At 50.4% G+C, this 20,407-nt stretch overlaps 1 protein-coding gene across 1 annotated transcript in view; it reads left to right on the top strand.

The window, feature by feature from the left end:
- Nucleotides 1-20,407, top strand: part of LOC141073538 (uncharacterized) — a 66,468-nt gene that overhangs the window by 34,707 nt on the left and 11,354 nt on the right. Inside the window, exons 3-7 of the mRNA XM_073560806.1 lie at nucleotides 1,612-1,761; nucleotides 1,891-2,070; nucleotides 2,153-2,276; nucleotides 2,360-2,457; nucleotides 2,656-2,746. Of these exons, the coding sequence (XP_073416907.1) occupies nucleotides 1,684-1,761; nucleotides 1,891-2,070; nucleotides 2,153-2,276; nucleotides 2,360-2,457; nucleotides 2,656-2,746 (571 nt within the window). The 5' untranslated portion in view covers nucleotides 1,612-1,683. The remainder of the gene's footprint in view (nucleotides 1-1,611; nucleotides 1,762-1,890; nucleotides 2,071-2,152; nucleotides 2,277-2,359; nucleotides 2,458-2,655; nucleotides 2,747-20,407) is intronic.

Here is a 20,407-nt window from a genome sequence, read left to right as displayed (position 1 = left end):
AAATCACACGTTACATTCCACACATAACACTGTGTAGAGAAGGCGGCGCGGGGTAATTGTGCCAGTAGTGAGGGGCAAATAATGGCGGGAATGTCACTGACTGAGGAGAAGCCTCCATGGAGGTCTGCACTCCGGAGATCATGTGACCCCTGACTCCTCCCCTCCTGTGACCTCATCACAGGTCCTGTGCACAGAGCAGCCATATATGTGGAGTGCGGCTCTGCAGGTGGAGGGTTGTGGAGATTCCCCATTACTGAGCGCGGGGGACATTAACCGCTTCTGCACTGAGACTCTCTATAAGAATCATCACGTTTCTGCTCTGTTTCCTGTAATAGATACATACGACTCCACTATGGAGCACAGGCAGTGAGGAGACGGAGTGTTCTCATAGTACAGGGCCCCTTTCTTGGCCCCACACAGTGTAATGCCCCCATTATGCCCCTGTAAGCAGGGTTCTGCCCCACAACAAGCTGCCTCGGGCACTTTACCATGGCCGGTACCTCTGATTCCTCATCGCACCCCTTTATTTTGCTTGGCACCAAATCTGTGTCATGCTGCCGCCATCTGCCCCTGTCATGCTGCCGCCTCTCCATCACACCTCTCTGTATAATATAATGCACTCCCCATAGGAAGACTATATAGTATAATGCATCCCCATAGGCAGCCTCTATAATGTAATGCTTCCCCATAGGCAGACTCTATAGTGTAATGCACCCCCATAGGCAGACTCTATAGTGTAATGCACCCCCATAGGCAGCCTCTATAGTGTAATGCATCCCCATAGGCAGCCTCTATAGTGTAATGCTTCCCCATAGGCAGACTCTATAGTGTAATGCACCCCCATAGGCAGCCTCTATAGTGTAATGCTTCCCCATAGGCAGCCTCTATAGTGTAATGATTCCCCATAGGCAGCCTCTATAGTGTAATGCATCCCCATAGGCAGCCTCTATAGCGTAATGCATCCCCATAGGCAGTCTCTATAGTATAATGCATCCCCATAGGCAGCCTCTATAATGTAATGCACCCCCATAGGAAGACTATATAGTATAATGCATCCCCATAGGCAGCCTCTATAGTATAATGCATCCCCATAGGCAGCCTCTATAATGTAATGCATCCCCATAGTGGACAACCAATTTAAGAACCTTCATTGCTTTATATATCTGTATGTATACATTTGACCAACAGATTAGACATATCAAATAGTAAATAACATGTGCCAAGATACTCATCAGTCCTCATGCTGTGTCCAGTGTGTCCCTGGTCCTCGGTGCTGCTCCTAGCCTCCTTGGCTGTCAGGCTCCTTCCAGGCAGACGAGTGCAGACAGTGAGCTCAGCTCACAGTCATAGGCAGAGCAAACCCTGCTGCGTCCAGGCTTTTGGGGCTGATGACTTCTCTGCAGCAGGGAGCTTTGAAGGAGAGCGCGCTCATCCTGGATTGGGTGGGTGACCGTCCTTCCCCCTCTCCTCCACAAACTGCAGAAGAGCGGTCACATGACTCACTCCCTGCACTCTGATACATGTGCAGTACAAACGCCAGCCCTGACAGTAGCTCCAGGTGGGCCCGGTCCCAAGCACAGTGTTACATCAGATCATCTTCTTCTCATTCAGGTCTCTACAATATCGGATCCTCTCAGTGAAGATCTTCTACAAAAGAAAATATTCCTGATTTACCCATCAAGGATGGATATGGACAGAGACAAGATGGCGGAGAGGATATTACACCTCACCCTAGAGATCCTCTTCCGTCTCACTGGAGAGGTGAGAGATTCTGATGACGTCACATTACATCATTCTTATCTATGGGAATAACAGATGGACAGAACTGGAGAGGTGAGGACTCTGGAAATGTCTGTAGTGAGATTTATTAATGTGTCTCTCCATAACCAGGATTACACAGTGGTGAAGAAGACCTCTAGTGATCGCTGTCAGGACCCTGTGTCTGAGGGATGTGGAAGACCCCTGAGCCCAATCACGGGGCCTCCACCTCACCCCCTGATCCATGAGGACATCAATGACCAGAAGATCCTAGACCTCATCTACAAGATGATTGAGCTGCTGACTGGAGAGGTGACACTGCTGGGAATGCTGGGACATTATACAGTAACACTATGAAGGGATCGGGGGATGACGGTATCATTGTATGTGTCAGGTTCCTATAAGATGTCAGGATGTCGCTGTCTATTTCTCCATGGAAGAGTGGGAGTATTTAGAAGGACACAGCGATCTGTACAAGAACGTCATAATGGAGGTTCCCCAGCCCCTCACATCTCCAGGTAATAGACAGGACTAAATACACACGGCCTATAATTATCTGTATGTAGAGAATGAATTCAGTCCCTGTATGTGTTTCCTCCAGATCTATCCAGTAAGAGGACAACACCAGGGAGATGTCCCCGTCCTCTTCTTCCACAGGACTGTAACCAAGAAGATCCCAGTGCTCCTCAGGATCATCAGGTAGATGGAGAGAAGGTGTCAGGAGATCTCCCCTGTGATGTGTAGACGGCTGTGAAGGTCTTGTGCTCAGTCTTGTTTTATCCACCAGTATTATATGTTTTATACTTGTGTAATGAGAACGGTGGAGATGGCAGGATTAGAGCTGATCATAGATGGGACTTCTCCATCTGTCGGTGACTTTTACAATATTTGTTTCAGGGTGAAGATCTGACCCATATTAATACTACAGAGACATATGTAAGGGGTGATGAGCGGTGTAAAGAGGAGATTCCCACATATGACTACCCAGGTGAGTAGTAACCACTGAATGCAGAGAAGTCACAGATTCCTCTCAGTCACCGGCTGTGGCTGCTTTATTGGTGGTGTAGTCCGGACGTATTACCATGATCACCATTTTGCCTCTAGACCACAACATTCTCCTCCACCCAAAACTGTTCAATGATTTTGGGCATTCAAGTCCCTTTTCTATAGAACTTACAACCTGGTAGATCCACCTACCCCCTGGGATTAGGAGACGCTGACCGTTACCTGCCCAGATCTGTAACTATAAAGCCAAATGACAGCGTACGTAGAATGTGCTGACAGGTTAAAAAATCACTTGAAGAAAAATCTTATGCTGGGCCTGTAAGCGAAAGCGGAGGGTAATGATGCTGTTGGCTTCCTAGATCCCTGAGGTCTTATCGGATAAATCTTCTCTCCCTTCTGTGCTGCTGAATGTCTCATGGTCCCTAAAAGACCAGGTCCAGTCTTTCTGGGCAAACTTTGCTTTTATGAGTGACAACTTTATATGTGCAGTGAGGCCAAGTGTGAATTTCTGTGCAATAACAGCAGAGTTTCCCTTTATCCAGACTTTCCAATTTGTATTAAAACTACCGTATTTTTTGGACTATAAGACGCACTGTCATGATTTGTAGTTTTGCCCTGTCCTGTATTTTGTATAATATGTCATTTAACTTTTCTCTGGTTGTATTTGCTGTAAATTAACCATGTCTCCTTCCCCCAATACTTTGCAATGTCTTGTGATGAACCTGGACCATAATCTAATTTAGGGTTGTGTCAACAGCTAGTGGGACTTTGGCTATTGTTTTCCTAAGCAGAAGATAACCTACAATACACATCCTGTAGACTAAGTGGAGCCCTTACGTTTCTAGAATCTTCTGATGGACCAAACCATTGAATAGTAGGTGTGACCCCCTACTCCCCTTCAGATGGGCTGATCCCAGGAGCCCTGACAATACATTCTTGTTTTAAGTTCAGTTGTGATTTGAGTGCGGACGTGGAAGGAGTCACGAACTGAGTTGAGGCCAGCGCGTGACGTCCGTGGGATTGTGTGGAATCCTGTGGACTATTGCAAGGATTATTGTTATCGTATCCGGCACAAGGACTATCGTGAGGTGCCCGGATTTGTTTCCATTGTGCGGACTTATTGTGGACTTCTCATGGACTCTAAGGACATTATGGATATTTGATGTTGTATGCTCCCTGCCTTAATAAATCTCGTTGGATCGTCCCTCGGCCTGTTGTCCCTCCTCGCTCTGTCGTATACCCCGTCACAAACTGGTTGGCAGCGCTGGGATCAGAGCAGAAGGAATGGAGGACAACGGCCCATCAACATCTGGAACCAGCACCGCAGAGTACAAGAACTGGACTGCGGTGAACCTACAAACAAAGGCCCGTGAACTGGGAGTCAGCTACAAGGGACTCTCCAAGGAGCAGCTGATTGAGGCTTTGGAAGGAGTTCGCCTGCAAGATGACGCTGAGAAGGGATCCCCACAGCAAACGGAGGAAAGACTACAGCCGGAGGTAAATACCCAAAAAAGTCAGTGGGTTGTGTGGTACGAGGAGGAGTTGGCATTGCTGGGAGAAGAGGCTACCATAGAAGATAAGAGGGAGGCCATTCATAGAGCTCAAGAGAGGGCATTGCTGGAGAGGCAGCTCGCTGTGGAAGCAGCTAGAAGCTCCAGACAGACTGTAACCCCAGCACCCACCATGAGGGAACTCCCCAGAGTGTCCCGAAAAGACTTCAAGCTGTTTAATGAGGCTTCAGGTGACATTGAGGGCTTCTTCCAAGACTTTGAGCATCAGTGTCGATTAATGGAAGTCCCGGAAAGTGAGCGAGTCCGACATCTGGTGGGGCTCTTAGGGGGTGGAGTTGCAGCAGCCTATAGAGCTATGAACCCTCGGTGGAACTGAGTATGCAGAGATTAAACAGACTATTCTAGAACATTATGCTGTGACCCCAGACACTTACAGGACCCAGTTCCGTACTTTAGCCTGTGATGAGGAAGTGTCCTTCAAGATGTATGCCCACAGACTCAAACAAATATGTCATCGCTGGCTGGAGGGAGAGGAGGCCTTAACTTGGGAGACCTTCTTCCAAGTCATCCTAAAAGAGCAGTTTTACTTCAAGTGCCCCGCTGAGATCCGGGAATGAGTGCGTGAAAGGAGACCAGCCACTGTGGAGGAAGCTGCAGCTCTAGCTGATGAGGCTCTCACCATCAAGCCTCAGTGGAAAAACTACTACTCAGTGAGAAAAAAACTACCAGCCCCCCAACGCTGGCCGCCCCTGGTCCTTCGGCCTCCAATATTCACCATCCCACTAGACCATCAACTCATGGTGACCTTCGTGTGACTGTGCCTCACATTACTCCTGCTCCACCTTCGGGACTACGATGTGGAGGAAGAATCCCAGAGCGCAGATGTTATAGATGTGGGCAGCCTGGGCATCTGCAATTCCAATGTCCCGGTGTTCGGAGGCAGGACAGCTACAGACCGCCTTTGCCTGTTCATTATCTACAGACACCCTCACCAGGAGAAGAGCTGGATTCAGTCCCTGATGACTTGCCAAGTGACTCTGATATCCTGGCTCCCCTACCCGGAGTCTATGGGGTGCGAGCCCCAGCCACCTGTTCTTCTGATCTTCATTGCCACTTTGTCGGTGCGGTTACCAGAAGTCAAGCCAAGAGAGCAGCAAATGTGGACGCGTACAACCCATCCATGGAAATGAGGCCAACAGAACTGCCGTCACAGCCAGTGAGTGATTCTTCTTGTGGAGACAATGTGAGTGTTACTTGGGATAAAGTTCAGTTTAGACAAGAGGTAGATACTGACCCCACCCTAGCTAGTTTTAGAGCTCGAGCTGAGATAGGGCAGTTGGGGGAGAACGGGGAAAGAATTATCAGAGAAAATGGACTTCTGTATCGGGTTACCAATGCTGACTTCCTAGATAAGCCCTGGACTTATAGCAAACAGCTGATTGTTCCTCAGAAATACAGAATTCCCCTATTACACCTTGCTCATGACATTCCTACTGCTGGCCATCAAGGCAAAACCCGCACTGAGAAACGATTGACTCAATTTTTCTATTGGCCTGGGATTTCCCAAGCCGTAGCGCATTTCTGCCGAACTTGCGACATATGTCAGCGTAGAGGGCGACCCAGAGATCACCCAAAGGCACCCCTGCAACCACTCCCGATAATAGAAGAACCCTTTCAAAGAGTGGCTGTCGATATCATTGGACCTCTGGCTACACCAAGTAAATCTGGAAAGCAGTACATCCTCACTGTTGTGGACTATGCCACCCGATATCCAGATGCTGTAGCCTTGTCGAGTATTTCTGCAGCCAAGGTGGCCGAGGCCCTGGTTACCATTTTCACCAGAGTAGGATTCCCCAGTGAGATCTTGTCAGACCAAGGCTCCCAGTTCATGTCCGAGCTGGTCCAGTGTCTGTGGCGCACCTGCGGAGTACGAACGATCCGAACGACCCCGTATCATCCCCAAACAAATGGACTTTGTGAACGATTCAATGGCACTCTGAAGAATATGCTGAGGGCCTTCACTGACAGAGATTCAGACTGGGAGAGGTACCTACCCCATCTTTTGTTTTCCTATCAGGAAGTTCCCCAGGAGTCCACCGGGTTTTCCCCCTTTGAACTACTCTATGGAAGAAAGGTCCGAGGACCCTTAACCCTGGTAAAAGAATATTGGGAGGGACAAGTTGAAGATACAGGAGCCCCTGTTGTCCCTTATGTCCTAAAGCTGCGAGAAACCCTGGCTCAACTCGCTAGTTTAGCCCAGAGTCATGTGCGTATGGCTCAAACCAGACAGAAGACATGGTATGACCGTAAAGCACGCTATCGGGAGTTTGTAGAAGGACAACAGGTCTTAATGATTGTTCCCATTGGCAGAATAAACTGCAGACAACATGGGAGGGTCCCTTCCGGGTTCTCAGAAAACTAAATGATACCAATTATCTTCTTGCCTTAGATGATCAGGGGCTAAGACAAAGGACTGTCCATGTGAATATGATTAAGGAGTACCATGACCGGAACCTTCCAATGATAGCAAGCTGTCGGCTAGCTTCAGAGGACGGTCAAGAGGATGAAGACTCCCTACCTGATCTCGTGGAAGCAGCGAGAGCCTTATCCACTGTGGAACAGGTTCCTCTGGGAGATCACCTGGATTCCTTGCAGAAAAACCAGATACTGGGAGTGCTTCAACAGAGACGGGCTGCTTTCTCATCCCAACCCGGTCGAACCACCGTCACCCAACATCATGTGGACACTCAGGGTATCCGTCCCATACAACAGGCTCCTTACCGGGTACCTGAATCTGTTCGAAACACTATGCAGCACGAACTGGAGGAGATGTTACAGCTTGGGGTAATCCAGGCCTCCCATAGCCCTTGGGCCTCTCCTGTGGTGTTAGTACCCAAGAAGGATGGGAGTACTCGATTTTGTGTTGACTATCGACGACTAAACGACCATACCGTCAGCGATCCTTACCCAATGCCCCATATTGACGAACTTCTAGACCGACTGGCTGGGTCCCGATATGTCACTACCTTGGATCTCAGCAAGGGATACTGGCAAATCCCTCTCACGGAGGAAGGGAGAGAACGGTCCGCTTTTATAACCCCCTTTGGTCTGTATGAATTTCTAAGCATGCCTTTTGGAATGAAGAATGCCCTGGCAACCTTTCAGAGAATGGTGGACCAGATCCTCCGGGGATGTGGTGACTTTGCTTGTGCCTACTTGGATGATATCGCCATCTTCAGCCAGACGTGGGAGGAACATCTGAATCAAGTAACTATTATTCTTGACCTGATTCTTGCAGCCGGCCTAACCATTCGACCCGATAAATGCCAATTGGGGATGGGTGAAGTCCAGTACCTAGGGCATAGAGTAGGAGGAGGGAAGCTCCATCCTGAACCTGCCAAAATCCAGGCTATTAGAGACTGGCCTGTACCCCAAACTAAGAAACAAGTTATGGCTTTTTTGGGCGCTGCCAGTTATTACCGAAAATTTGTGTCTCATTTCAGCACTGTGGCCAAGCCTCTTAGCGACCTGACCAAGAAAACGATGCCCCGGCTGGTGATCTGGACTCCAGCCTGTGATGAGGCTTTTAACTGGCTGAAAGACGCCCTGGTCTGCGACCCTGTTCTGGCTGCTCCAGATTACAAGCGGAGATTCATTGTGCAGACGGACGCCTCTGCTTATGGACTGGGAGCTGTCCTCAGCCAGGTGAATGCAGCTGGGGACGAACACCCCATCGCCTACCTTAGCAGGAAACTGCTGGACCGAGAAGTGGCCTATGCAACTGTTGAAAAAGAATATCTGGCTGTAGTGTGGGCCCTTAGGAAACTAAGGCCGTATCTGTATGGACGAGAATTCACTGTCATTACTGATCACAATCCCCTCACCTGACTGAACCGAGTCTCTGGGAACAATGGACGCATACTACGATGGAGCCTGGCTCTGCAGCCCTATAACTTTACCATACAGTATAGAAGAGGCAGCCAACACCAGAATGCAGATGGACTGTCCAGGCAGGAGGAGCCCTGAGTCTGGTCAGCCATGGCTGTGTGTACTTAACCAGTGACCTGTAGAGGTCCCTAGTACGTACACAAATTGGGAGGGGAAGGGATTGTCATGATTTGTAGTTTTGCCTTGTCCTGTATTTTGTATAATATGTCATTTAACTTTTCTCTGGTTGTATTTACTGTAAATTAACCATGTCTCCTTCCCCCAATACTTTGCAATGTCTTGTGATGAACCTGGACCATAATCTAATTTAGGCTTGTGTTAACAGCTAGTGGAACTTTGGCTATTGTTTTCCTAAGCAGAAGATAGTCTACAGGATGTGTATTGTAGGTTAAGTGGAGCCCTTACATTTCTAGAATTTTCTGATGGACCAAACCATTGAATAGTAGGTGTGACCCCTACCCCCTTCAGATGGGCTGATCTCAGGAGCTCTGACAATACATTCTTGTTTTAAGTTCAGTTGTGATTTGAGTGCGGACGTGGAAGGAGTCACGAACTGAGTTGAGGCCAGCTCGTGATGTCCGTGGGATTGTGTGGAATCCTGTGGACTATTGCAAGGATTATTGTTATCGTATCCGGCACAATGACTATCGTGAGGTGCCCGGATTTGTTTCCATTGTGCAGACTTATTGTGGACTTCTCATGGACTCTAAGGACATTATGGATATTTGATGTTGTATGCTTCCTGCCTTAATAAATCTCGTTGGATCGTCCCTCGGCCTGTTGTCCCTTCTCGCTCTGTCGTATACCCCGTCACACGCAATTTTATACTTCAAAAATGTGGAGGAAAATGGAGGGTGCGTCTTATAGTCCGGATGTACCTGCTCTGGCTTTGGTGTGGAGGTGGGGGAATGGCATCGGCGGAGCAGCGGGTCACAGGAGGCTGGAGCCGGTGGCTGCGGCTAACTCCTGTTCCTGCTGCTAAAGAGAAATTAATATTCACTGCATTCCACGCCCATGGGCTTGGAGGGCAATGAATATTCATTTCTCTTTAATAATGGTATCTTGATATGATTAGCCCCCAACCCCGGTCCTGGTATGCAGGGCCCCATCCTTATAATTGGCCCCCACCCCCATTCCTATCCTGGTATGCATGGCCCCATCAGAAAACATTAAAAAACAAACCATTACACTTACCCCACGCTCCCTCGCAGCGTCCTGCTCCGGTGCAAGCAAATGCTATATGCTTGTAAGCAGCGCATGGCAGGGACGTCACGCGCTGCTCACAAGCAGAGCACAGCTGCCAGGACTGTGCACGCAAAGGGCAGTGAGCATTCATTGCTCTTCAGTAGTGCGCAGTGTCAGCCACCGGCTTCCTGCTGCTACCGGCGGTCACATGTGTCGCTACTTAAGAGAAATGAATATTCATGAATATTCACTGTTCTCAGCGCTTCTTACAAGCAAATAGCAGTTGCTGGCACCAGAGGTAAGTGTAATGGTTTGGGTTTTTTTAATGTTTTGTGATGGGCCATGCACACCAGGATAGGAATGGGGGTGGGGGCTTCTTATGAGGATGGGGCCCTACATACCAGGACGAAATAAGTCACTGAATACCAGGACGAGATGGGGTCCGTGCATACCATGATTTGGATAGGACCATGCATACCAGGATAAGGTTGGGGTCATGCTTTCCAGGATAGGGATGATGGGGCCATGCATACCAGGATAGCGGTGAGGTGCCATGCATACTAGTGTTGAGGTAGGGCTAAATTAACCCTTCACGGTTGATCCAGTGATTTCTAAATTAGTTCACAGGGCGTTGCTAGCAACTGGGAATGACCACACGGAGACGGGGGTACCGGGACGGGAGGATCGAGGCAGATCACTAAGCCCCTTTATTTTAGTCACTTCTTTTATAATCTTTTGCTTAATTATGCAAAGTACTCGGCTACCAATAACATCGTCGTAATACATTCACTTTATAAGCCAATAGTATTGCAAGAAAATCGGAATATGTCCCTAGTTACGTGACGTAGAGAATAGAACAATAGCACATTCTTTTAGGGTCTCATCTCATATCTCATATCTTGTACAAGCTGGAACACTCTAGTTTCATAACAGCTGCGAACTTTCACCTAGTTAAGTTACAAAATTTAACTCGTAAACAACAAAATGACGTCGCAAGCACAAGAATGGATCCCGGAGAACAAGATGTCCCGTACATCTGAATACTGTACTTCACAATTCCCCCCTAGATAAATTTTGTTAACACATATGCAGCATCAGAGGTGCTATCCCAAGCTAACAGCTTGAGGGGTACTGGTCTTCACATGACTGATGCCGTGTTACCAGTCATGGCTGTCGCGGTGCACCCATCCCCCTGTGCTACAATTTACGAATAACAATTTTTGATGACGTTGGTGAAGATCTTTTGTAGGTAGCCATGTGCTTGGCTTCAACATCTTCATCAAATAGCATTTTAAGATCGGTGCAGAGAAGAGCAGGGGCAATGATATCTTTGGTATCATCATTAGCTGTCTTAGAGCAGACTTTCCTAATACATACAGAAATACACCAAAGAACAAGTTTTAGTATCACATATACAACAAGGATACAGGCAGCAATGTGTAACAAGCTCTGTAAGATCCCAGCTATCCAGCCCCCAATTCCCTTAAACCAAATGGCTGGATTGAGAAATGAGAAGGTGTCTGACCACCAACTGTCCTTAGTACGATCATTGTCTTTATCGTATTGATCTCTGAGTCATTGAATATCTTCTAACTTTAACTTTTAACTTCTACCAATAATAATATGAAAAATGCGGAAGACCAAAACATTATGCCCCCTTTATTTGCTATTGGCTTGTTGGGTGATGAGGAGGACTTGATAGGGACCGTCATACAAGGGTTCTAGTCCGTGCTTTCTGACATGCCTCTTCACGACTACCAAATCACCAGGCTTCAGGTTATAACAGGTGTCGGTTTCTGCTGAATCTGGAAAAGAAAACTAGAACATAGGTGTTAGCAATATTTTTACTAAGCTGAATAACATATTGAACAGCATGGTCAGTTTCTTCTGATAACTGCTGAGGCTGGAAATTCGCAACTGGGGGCCTGGTACCAAACAATATCTCATATGGGGACAGGCCATATTTTGTAATAGGGGTAGTACGGATATGGTAGAGTACAATGGGTAGGAGCTCTGGCCATGGAGCCGTAGTCTCCTGCATCATTTTGGTCATGTAAGGATTCCCAAGGGTGAACCCACTGGACCGCGGCAAGCGAACCTCCCCTGGGCGAGCGGACCAGGTGGACCACCCCCTATACAGGGAGCGTTTGGGACAGGCCCAGGGGAAACTACTCACCACGGCAGCTGGTACCCGAGGACGGAGGTGCACAGTAGAGGGTGCAGCGGGCAGGCGGAAGGATGAGCTGGACTGGAACCGGCAGGACTGGAGGCCAGGAACGGAGGCTGAAGGATACAGGCAGGCAAGGCTGGAACGGCAAGACACGGGTCAGACGCAGGGCACAGGCTGAACACGGAGACGAGATGGCGGGCACTGGGAGGAACACAAGGAACGGTTAGACAGGGAGGACGAGGAAAGGGTAAGAGCAGCAGGGAAAAAGGCAGGCAGGCTGGAGCCAGAGTCACAGAGAGAGGAAGTGACGATCAGGCGGTGAGCTGGAGGAAGAGGCTGCCTCTTATAGAGGCAGGAGTTTCCGGGTCAGGTCAGCAGGGTCAGGAGGGCGGGGAGAAGGCCTGGCTAGGCCTGTAGTGGGACCTGGAGCGCAGGGTGCGCATGCGCCCCGGGCCGAATGCTGGGACAGAGCGCGGGGTGGAGGACAGGCGTGCAGGTGAGCGCACGCCCGCCACGGGAGCACGCCGGAGGCGGCCGGCGCACCCAGCGCGGGGAGAGGCGGCAGCAGGAGCCGAGGACGCGGCGGGAGCGGCGAGCGTAGAGCCGGCGGTGAGCGTGACAGTACCCCCCCTTTTACGCCCCCTCTTCCCACGGCCGGAAAGAAACTTAGCTAAAATTTGGGGAGCCTGAATGTTCTCCCGGGGTTCCCAGGATCTCTCCTCAGGGCCAAAACCTTTCCAGTCAATTAAAAAGAAAGTTGTACCTCTAGATCGTTTCATAGCAAGAATTTCCTTAACCTCAAAGACATCCTGTGCGGAAACGGGCGCGGGAGCGCTGCCAGTAGAAGCATGAAACTGGTTGAGTATGACCGGTTTTAGGAGGGAAACGTGAAACGAATTAGGAATCCGCAGTGAAGCGGGGAGTTTTAGCTTGTAGGCAACGTCATTGATACGGGCTAGAACCTCAAAGGGACCGATGTAGCGGGGACCCAGTTTGTAGGAGGGAATTTTGAGACGAACAAATTTTGAGGATAGCCAAACTTTATCCCCAGGGTGGTACAGCGGAGAATCTAGGCGTTTCTTATCGGCGTGCTTCTTGAACCCGTCTCGTGCTCGCTTAAGTGCGGTTTTGGTCTCCTGCCAGACCCTGGAGAACTCCTTGGTCAGAAGATCGGCCACCGGCACACCCGAGGTCGGGAGTACCGGCAGAGGTATACCAGGATGTTGACCGTAGACCGTAAAGAAAGGCGACTTGGCGGAGGATTCGCTGGTATGGTTGTTGAAAGCGAATTCGGCCCAAGGAAGCAAGTTGGACCAATTGTCTTGATGGCCGTTGGAAAAATGTCGGAGGTATGCTACGAGGATCTGGTTCGTGCGTTCCGCTTGACCGTTGGACTGAGGGTGATAAGCGGAGGAAAAGTCCAACGTTACCTCCATCAGCTTACATAGAGCCCTCCAGAAACGCGAGGTAAACTGAACCCCTCTGTCCGAGACAATGTACTTGGGGAAGCCATGAATCCGGAAGACATGAGATATAAAAATTCTCGCCAGGTCAGGAGCGGAAGGAAGACCGGGCAGAGGGATGAAGTGGGCCATCTTGGAGAAGCGGTCCACGACCACCAGAATGACCGTGTGACCTGAGGAACGCGGTAGATCCGTAATAAAATCCATCGCGATATGCTGCCACGGAGCCGAGGGAACCGGAAGTGGATGCAGAAAACCGGAGGGTGGCTGACGTGGGACCTTGTTCTTGGCACACGATGGGCAGGAGAGGATGAAACTTCGGACATCTTGAGACAAAGAAGGTCACCAATAAAAACGAGAGATGAGGGAGAATGTCTTCTTGAGGCCGGCATGACCCGCTAACTTGGTAGCATGACCCCAATGTAGAACTCGCCTCCTGTCATCATCTTGGACAAAAGTCTTGCCGGGGGGCACGGAAGTCAGGTTAACAGGCGCGACTACGATGAGCTTGCTTGGCTCCACAATGTGTGAAAGCTCCTCCTCATTGTCGGTGACCAGAAAGGATCGAGACAGGGCATCCGCTTTGAGATTCTTTTCACCCGGACGGAAATGGAGCTCAAAGTCGAACCGGTTAAAGAATAATGACCATCAGGCCTGCCGGGGATTAAGCCTTTGTGCTGATTGAATGTAGGCTAGATTCTTGTGGTCGGTGAAGATGTGGAGTGGGTGTACTGCTCCTTCAAGAAGATGCCGCCACTCTTCCAAGGCTAACTTAATGGCAAGCAGCTCTCTGTCCCCGATGGTATAGTTTCTCTCCGCAGGGGAGAAATTCTTGGAGAAGAAGCCGCAGGACACCAAGCGACCGGAAGGAGATCTCTGGGAGAGAACCGCACCGGCTCCGGTGGCAGAAGCGTCTACCTCTAGGGTGAATGGTTTGTTCGCCTCTGGACGATGTAGCACCGGGGCTGTGGCAAAGGCTTGCCTCAAGGTTCGGAAGGCGTTCTCGGCCTCAGGAGGCCAGTGGTGAGGATCGGCTCCCTTTCGGATCAGAGCAGAGATGGGAGCAGTCAGAGAGGAAAAGTGCGGAATAAACTGCCGGTAATAGTTGGCGAAACCCAGGAACCGTTGGATAGCCTTAATTCCCTGAGGACGCGGCCAGTTGAGTACCGCAGACACTTTTCCCGGATCCATGCGCAAGCCAGAATCGGAAATGATATAACCCAAGAACGGCAGAGACGACTGTTCGAAGGCGCATTTTTCCAGCTTGGCGTAGAGACGATGTGTTCTCAACCGAAGTAAAACTTGACGCACGTCTTTTCGATGTGTGGACAAATCAGGAGAAAACACCAGAATGTCGTCCAAGTAAACCACCACGCAGGAGTAAAGAAGATCTCGGAAAATATCATTGACAAATTCTTGGAACACTGCGGGGGCATTGCATAGGCCGAAGGGCATGACGAGGTATTCATAATGGCCGTCACGAGTGTTGAAGGCGGTCTTCCATTCGTCACCGGAGCGGATCCGGACCAGATTGTAGGCCCCTCGAAGATCCAATTTAGTGAAGATCCGTGCACCCCGTAGACGGTCAAATAACTCCGGGATGAGGGGCAGAGGATATTTATTCTTGATGGTGATAACGTTGAGCCCTCTATAATCAATACAGGGACGCAGGGACCCGTCCTTCTTCTTGACAAAAAAGAACCCAGCGCCTGCAGGAGAGGAAGACTTACGAATAAAGCCTTTGGCCAAGTTTTCCTGAACGTATTCGGACATGGCCTGGGTCTCGGAGGGAGACAGCGGGTAGATGCGACCACGAGGCGGCGTAGAACCGGGGAGCAGATCGATGGGGCAGTCATATGGACGATGCGGAGGCAGGACCTCTGCTTCCTTCTTGTCGAAGACATCCAAAAAGGCCCAGTAGGCGGAGGGTAATTCGGTAGACATCGACATAGGACGTGGAAATTTCGGCGGCTGTACAGGGAGTAAGCACTTATCTTGACAAAGTCGACCCCATCGCAGAACGTCACCAGAGCGCCAATCCAGGATAGGCTCGTGGGTCCTTAGCCAGGGAAGTCCCAGAAGGATGGCATGGGACAAAGAAGGTAGCACATAGAATACTATCTTCTCCCGGTGTAAGGCTCCGACCTGAAGCTCCACCTCTTCGGTAACCTGAGTAACGGACTCCCGCAGGGGTTGACCGTCGACCGAAGCAATCTGCCGAGGGGTCTCCAGGGATCTGACAGGAATTCCAAGTCTCCTAACCGCCTCAAGTTGGATGAAGTTACCGGCCGCCCCAGAATCTATATAGGCCCATTCTGAAAAACGTTTAGAATCCAGGTGCAAAAGGACAGATAGGGTCAAGGGTAGAGAGGAGTCAAAATTACCTAGGAAGACCTCTCTTACCTGTCCTAGGCGGAGGCGTTTCCCGGACGAGTGGGGCAGGCACGAAGAAAGTGGGACGCACTCCCACAGTAGAAACAGAGCCCCTGTTCGACCCTCTCTCTCCGACGCTCCTCCACCGGTTTGAGGCGATCCACTTGCATGGGTTCCGGTAGCGGGAGCGTGGAGGCTGGAGTCGAGCGGGCTCGAGGTGGACTCCGAGCGGCCGGAGGAGCACGGAGAGGTCTCCTGTCCCTAGCGAGCTCTCGGGAACGTTCTTGAAAGCGGAGGTCGATGCGGGTGGCCAAAGAGATTAAATCCTCCAAGGAGGTGGGGGTATCCCGCCCCGCCAGCTCGTCCTTGATCCGCCCCGAAAGGCCCCGCCAAAAGGCTCCCACCAAGGCCTCATTGTTCCAACCCAACTCTGAGGACAGGGTGCGAAACCAAATGGCGTACTGACCTACTGAAAGCGTGCCCTGATGCAGATTGAATAGTGCCTCGGTAGCGGAGGCAAGGCGACCGGGTTCATCAAACACCTTACGAAAGGTGTCTAGAAAAAAGGAGAGTTGAGTGACCACGGGATCGTCTTTCTCCCAGAGGGGGTTAACCCACGCTAGAGCCTCTCCTTCTAAGTGGGACACAATGAAGGCCACCTTGGCACGGTCAGTGGGGTACTGATGTGGCAGCAACTCAAAATGTAACTGGCATTGATTTAAAAACCCTCTACACATCTTGGGGTCGCCACTATAACGCGGGGGTTTAGCCAGCCGAGGGGAGGGGAGCGGAACCGCAGGCTGTGCCGGGGCTGCGGCCGCGGTCTGGAGGGCCAGCAGGCGGTTGTCCACCGAGGCCATGTAGTTCAGGATATGAGCCTGAGTGTCGCGCTGCTGGGCTAGCTCCTGTTGGAGGCCGGCGATCTGGGTGGTACTCCCTGGATCCGAGGCCTGTAGTGACGAGAGACGAGACTCCATGGATTTGAGGAACGACATGATCCTCGCTTGATTTTCCCGCAGGAACAGAAGTTCCTTTTGGGTCGGGGTAGAAGTACCAGCGGGGTCCATGGCCTGATCGTTCTGTAAGGATTCCCAAGGGTGAACCCACTGGACCGCGGCAAGCGAACCTCCCCTGGGCGAGCGGACCAGGTGGACCACCCCCTATACAGGGAGCGTTTGGGACAGGCCCAGGGGAAACTACTCACCACGGCAGCTGGTACCCGAGGACGGAGGTGCACAGTAGAGGGTGCAGCGGGCAGGCGGAAGGATGAGCTGGACTGGAACCGGCAGGACTGGAGGCCAGGAACGGAGGCTGAAGGATACAGGCAGGCAAGGCTGGAACGGCAAGACACGGGTCAGACGCAGGGCACAGGCTGAACACGGAGACGAGATGGCGGGCACTGGGAGGAACACAAGGAACGGTTAGACAGGGAGGACGAGGAAAGGGTAAGAGCAGCAGGGAAAAAGGCAGGCAGGCTGGAGCCAGAGTCACAGAGAGAGGAAGTGACGATCAGGCGGTGAGCTGGAGGAAGAGGCTGCCTCTTATAGAGGCAGGAGTTTCCGGGTCAGGTCAGCAGGGTCAGGAGGGCGGGGAGAAGGCCTGGCTAGGCCTGTAGTGGGACCTGGAGCGCAGGGTGCGCATGCGCCCCGGGCCGAATGCCGGGACAGAGCGCGGGGTGGAGGACAGGCGTGCAGGTGAGCGCGCGCCCGCCACGGGAGCACGCCGGAGGCGGCGGGCGCACCCAGCGCGGGGAGAGGCGGCAGCAGGAGCCGAGGACGCCGCGGGAGCGGCGAGCGTGGAGCCGGCGGTGAGCGTGACAGGTCAATTGTCCCTTCAGTGTGCCGTTCAGCCTCTTAACTTCCCACTGGATTGTGGGTGGTACGGAGTATAGAGGGCTACAGTGGATCTAAGCATTGTCAGAACTTTTTGGTACACATGAGAAGAAAAGTCCGGGCCTTGATCACTTTCAACAACTTCTGGAACCCCATATCTGCATATGACTTCCATCACCAGTTTCTTTGCTGTGGTTTTTGCAGTCATGTTGGTAACAGGGAATGCTTCCTGCCAACTGGAGAACATGTCAACAACAACCAAACAGTAGTCATACCTTCCAGACTTAGGCAACGTGATATGGTCCACCTGTAACCTTTGGGGAAAGGATAGTCGGGCTTAGCAAGATGCTTCGGGGGTACACGTTGAAGTTGACCGGGATTACAAGTCTGACAGATATTACAGGCACGGGTGAGCGCTGTCAAAACTGTGGAAATTCCCGGGGCCCAGTAGAATTTTTGCACCAGTGCGAGGGCCTGATTCTTTCCTCGATGTGTAGGTCCATGTGCCCATATGGCAATAGCAGGGTACATCAGCTTAGGGAGACACACGAGTTAGTCCTTTTTCCAGAGACCATTATCCATACGTGCCCCATCAGTCTTCCATTGCTTCACCTCTTCCTTTGGAGACATTCCCTGCATCGTCATTAAGCGGTCTCGCAGGGTCCGACAGAAAACTTCAGTCTGTTGTAGATCCTCAGGTTCTTGTAGGGTCAATGCTTCTTGTAACTGTTTACGTTGAGAGCGTGTGGTCACCATAGTTGGTATGGTTGGTTCAACGGGTAAAAGAGCTGCAGCTTTTGCAAATGCGTTGCCAACAGTCTGTGGACTGTTCCTAGGACCGTGCGCCTTAACTTTGATAATGGCCACCTGAGTAGGTAATTTGATCGAGTCCATGAGGGTTTTAACAGCTTCAGCATTTTTCACTGGGGTTCCGGCAGTAGTAATAAACCCTCGATTGGCCCATAGAGCCCCAAAATCGTGAGCAATACCAAATGCATACCGTGAGTCCGTGTATATATTAGCCAGTCTGTTCTTGGCCAAAGTACATGCAGTAGACAGAGCCTGGAGTTCCGCTTCTTGTGCTGACTGTGAGGGCGGGAGAGCAGCTGCGTGCACTACAGTGTCCTCTGTGGTAACAGCATATCCCGTGTGGAATCTACCAAACTTGTCAGCATATCTTGAACCATCCGTGTATAACACCAGATCGGGATTTGGGAGTGGATTCTCACTGGCATTTGGTGGAGTAGCTGTTTCTTCAGTCAAAAGTTGGGAACAATCATGTTGGAGGTAATCCTCATCACTGCCATCTTCCCGTATAGTTCATTATACCGTCTTTCAAGGCATTGTAAAGGGGTTGCATTATGCTGGATGCATCTGGTATCCACTGACAACAATAAGTGCATAGGAAAACGCTGGAGTTCAGTTTCATCTTTTGGGAAAGGAAGGGAGCTGACAGCTAGTTTTCTTTCTTCTGCGAGGTGTCTGGCACCCTGAAGGAGACAGTGACCCAAGAATATCACTTGACCAAGGCAGAACTGAAGTCTCAAGGCCGAAACCCGACAGTTCAGTGCTGCCAGATACTTAAGGAGGCTAACAGTGGCAGAAATGGCAAAAGACACTCGCTCATATTTTTTTTTTAATTTTTGCAAACTGGTTGGGACTGTTTTGTGCCCCTTGCGGCATCTGTGGGAAAGGCATGAACATACAAATTTCCTCACTGTCTTCATCTACATAGGGATTATATAACGTAAGAGCCATCTGACCATCATCTTGGAATTGTATTCTGGAGCGGAACTGTGATAATTAGTCTGCCCCTAGTAAATTTACTGGACATGTGGGAGAGATTACAAACTGAACAGTAACCTTGGGAAAAGGTCCCACAGAAATAGGGTTTATAAAAGTATATTAATTGGGTCTACCTTCTACTCCGATTAAAATAGCAGGGGAATGACAATCTCTCTGAAAGTGTTCGAGTCTGGCACAGCGCCAGCATTAGCAGGGAGGGGCTGAGGAGCAGGGTTCCCAGTAGCTGAAGTCTGAGGGGGGCCAGAGTTTGCTGTGTGGGCTGAAGGGCACACTGATACTGATAAGGGATTGTGAACTCACAGCCTCGCTGGGCACAATGGTGGGGGCTGGAGCAGCTGCTGGCTGCTAGCTTGCTTTTTTATTTCTCTCTGCTGAACAGAGCGGGTTAAATTCTTCTGAAAACTTTTTTTTTTTTTTAGCGGGGACTGAGGCTGGCAGCGGTGGCTGATAATAGATACCGTGAGCGTTTAAAAAAGAAAAGGTGGGGGCTGCGACTCTCGGTGTCCTTGTACAATTGTCATCTAGCAGGGAGACATCTTCTTTCAAATCATCACTTTTAACTATTTGTCTGTCTGACACAGTATCAATCTTAGTTCCTTCTTAATCAATCACTTTCTCACACCACAGTCACTTGCTTGAACCACAATACATCCCGTCCTTGCCATAATAATAGACAATTTTTCCTTCTTCAACGTAGCAGTAACAGAAACAATCAGAATTCACTTCCTCTGTTCTTCCTAACACCTTCGTCACACAATTAATGTGCCAAGCCACAAAATTCTTCTCTTCCTTCCACGGATTCTCTCATTTAGAGCTAAATATCCTTAAGTTGTGCACAGATCTGGCGGCCGTTTCAGTCTCTGTTCCACCGGGTCAATAATCCCCCTCTGGGATTGCCCAAGATTCGCGGTACTCAGTGAAAGGAGGAGGGCATCTCAGACTATCCCTCCGGACACCTCTGGTTATATATATATATACCTGAGTTACGTATCCTACCCAGTCTTCGATCACATGACCACGCCTGATTACTAACAATGATCAGGAATTCAGGATATTTTTACTATAAAGAGAGTCACAATCACTGGTCAATCCGGGGTGTCCGTCCCTTATGAGGTACGGTTCGAGCACTGGACCCCCAACGGGACTGCACCTCTATATGATTCCACCCATGAATCACCCCACCATGAGGACAAACCTCAGATCCTCTTTGCAGCAACAAGCACAGGAAAACCACACCAACGGTCAGTCTGAACAGTATAACTGCCAACTTACCATGGTTGTCGTGGGGGATGATCAGTCCCAATTTTCCAGCACCCATGTCCGCTCCGAGGGTCCTTTGTCTTGTTTTCCTCCGGG

The sequence above is a fragment of the Dendrobates tinctorius genome, unplaced genomic scaffold (genome assembly GCF_039654945.1).
Source record: "Dendrobates tinctorius isolate UK_male_01 unplaced genomic scaffold, ASM3965494v1 ptg000305l, whole genome shotgun sequence".
Classification (NCBI taxonomy): domain Eukaryota; kingdom Metazoa; phylum Chordata; class Amphibia; order Anura; family Dendrobatidae; genus Dendrobates; species Dendrobates tinctorius.
Note: the sequence above shows the minus strand (reverse complement) of the source record. Positions and strands in the feature narration are given on the sequence as shown.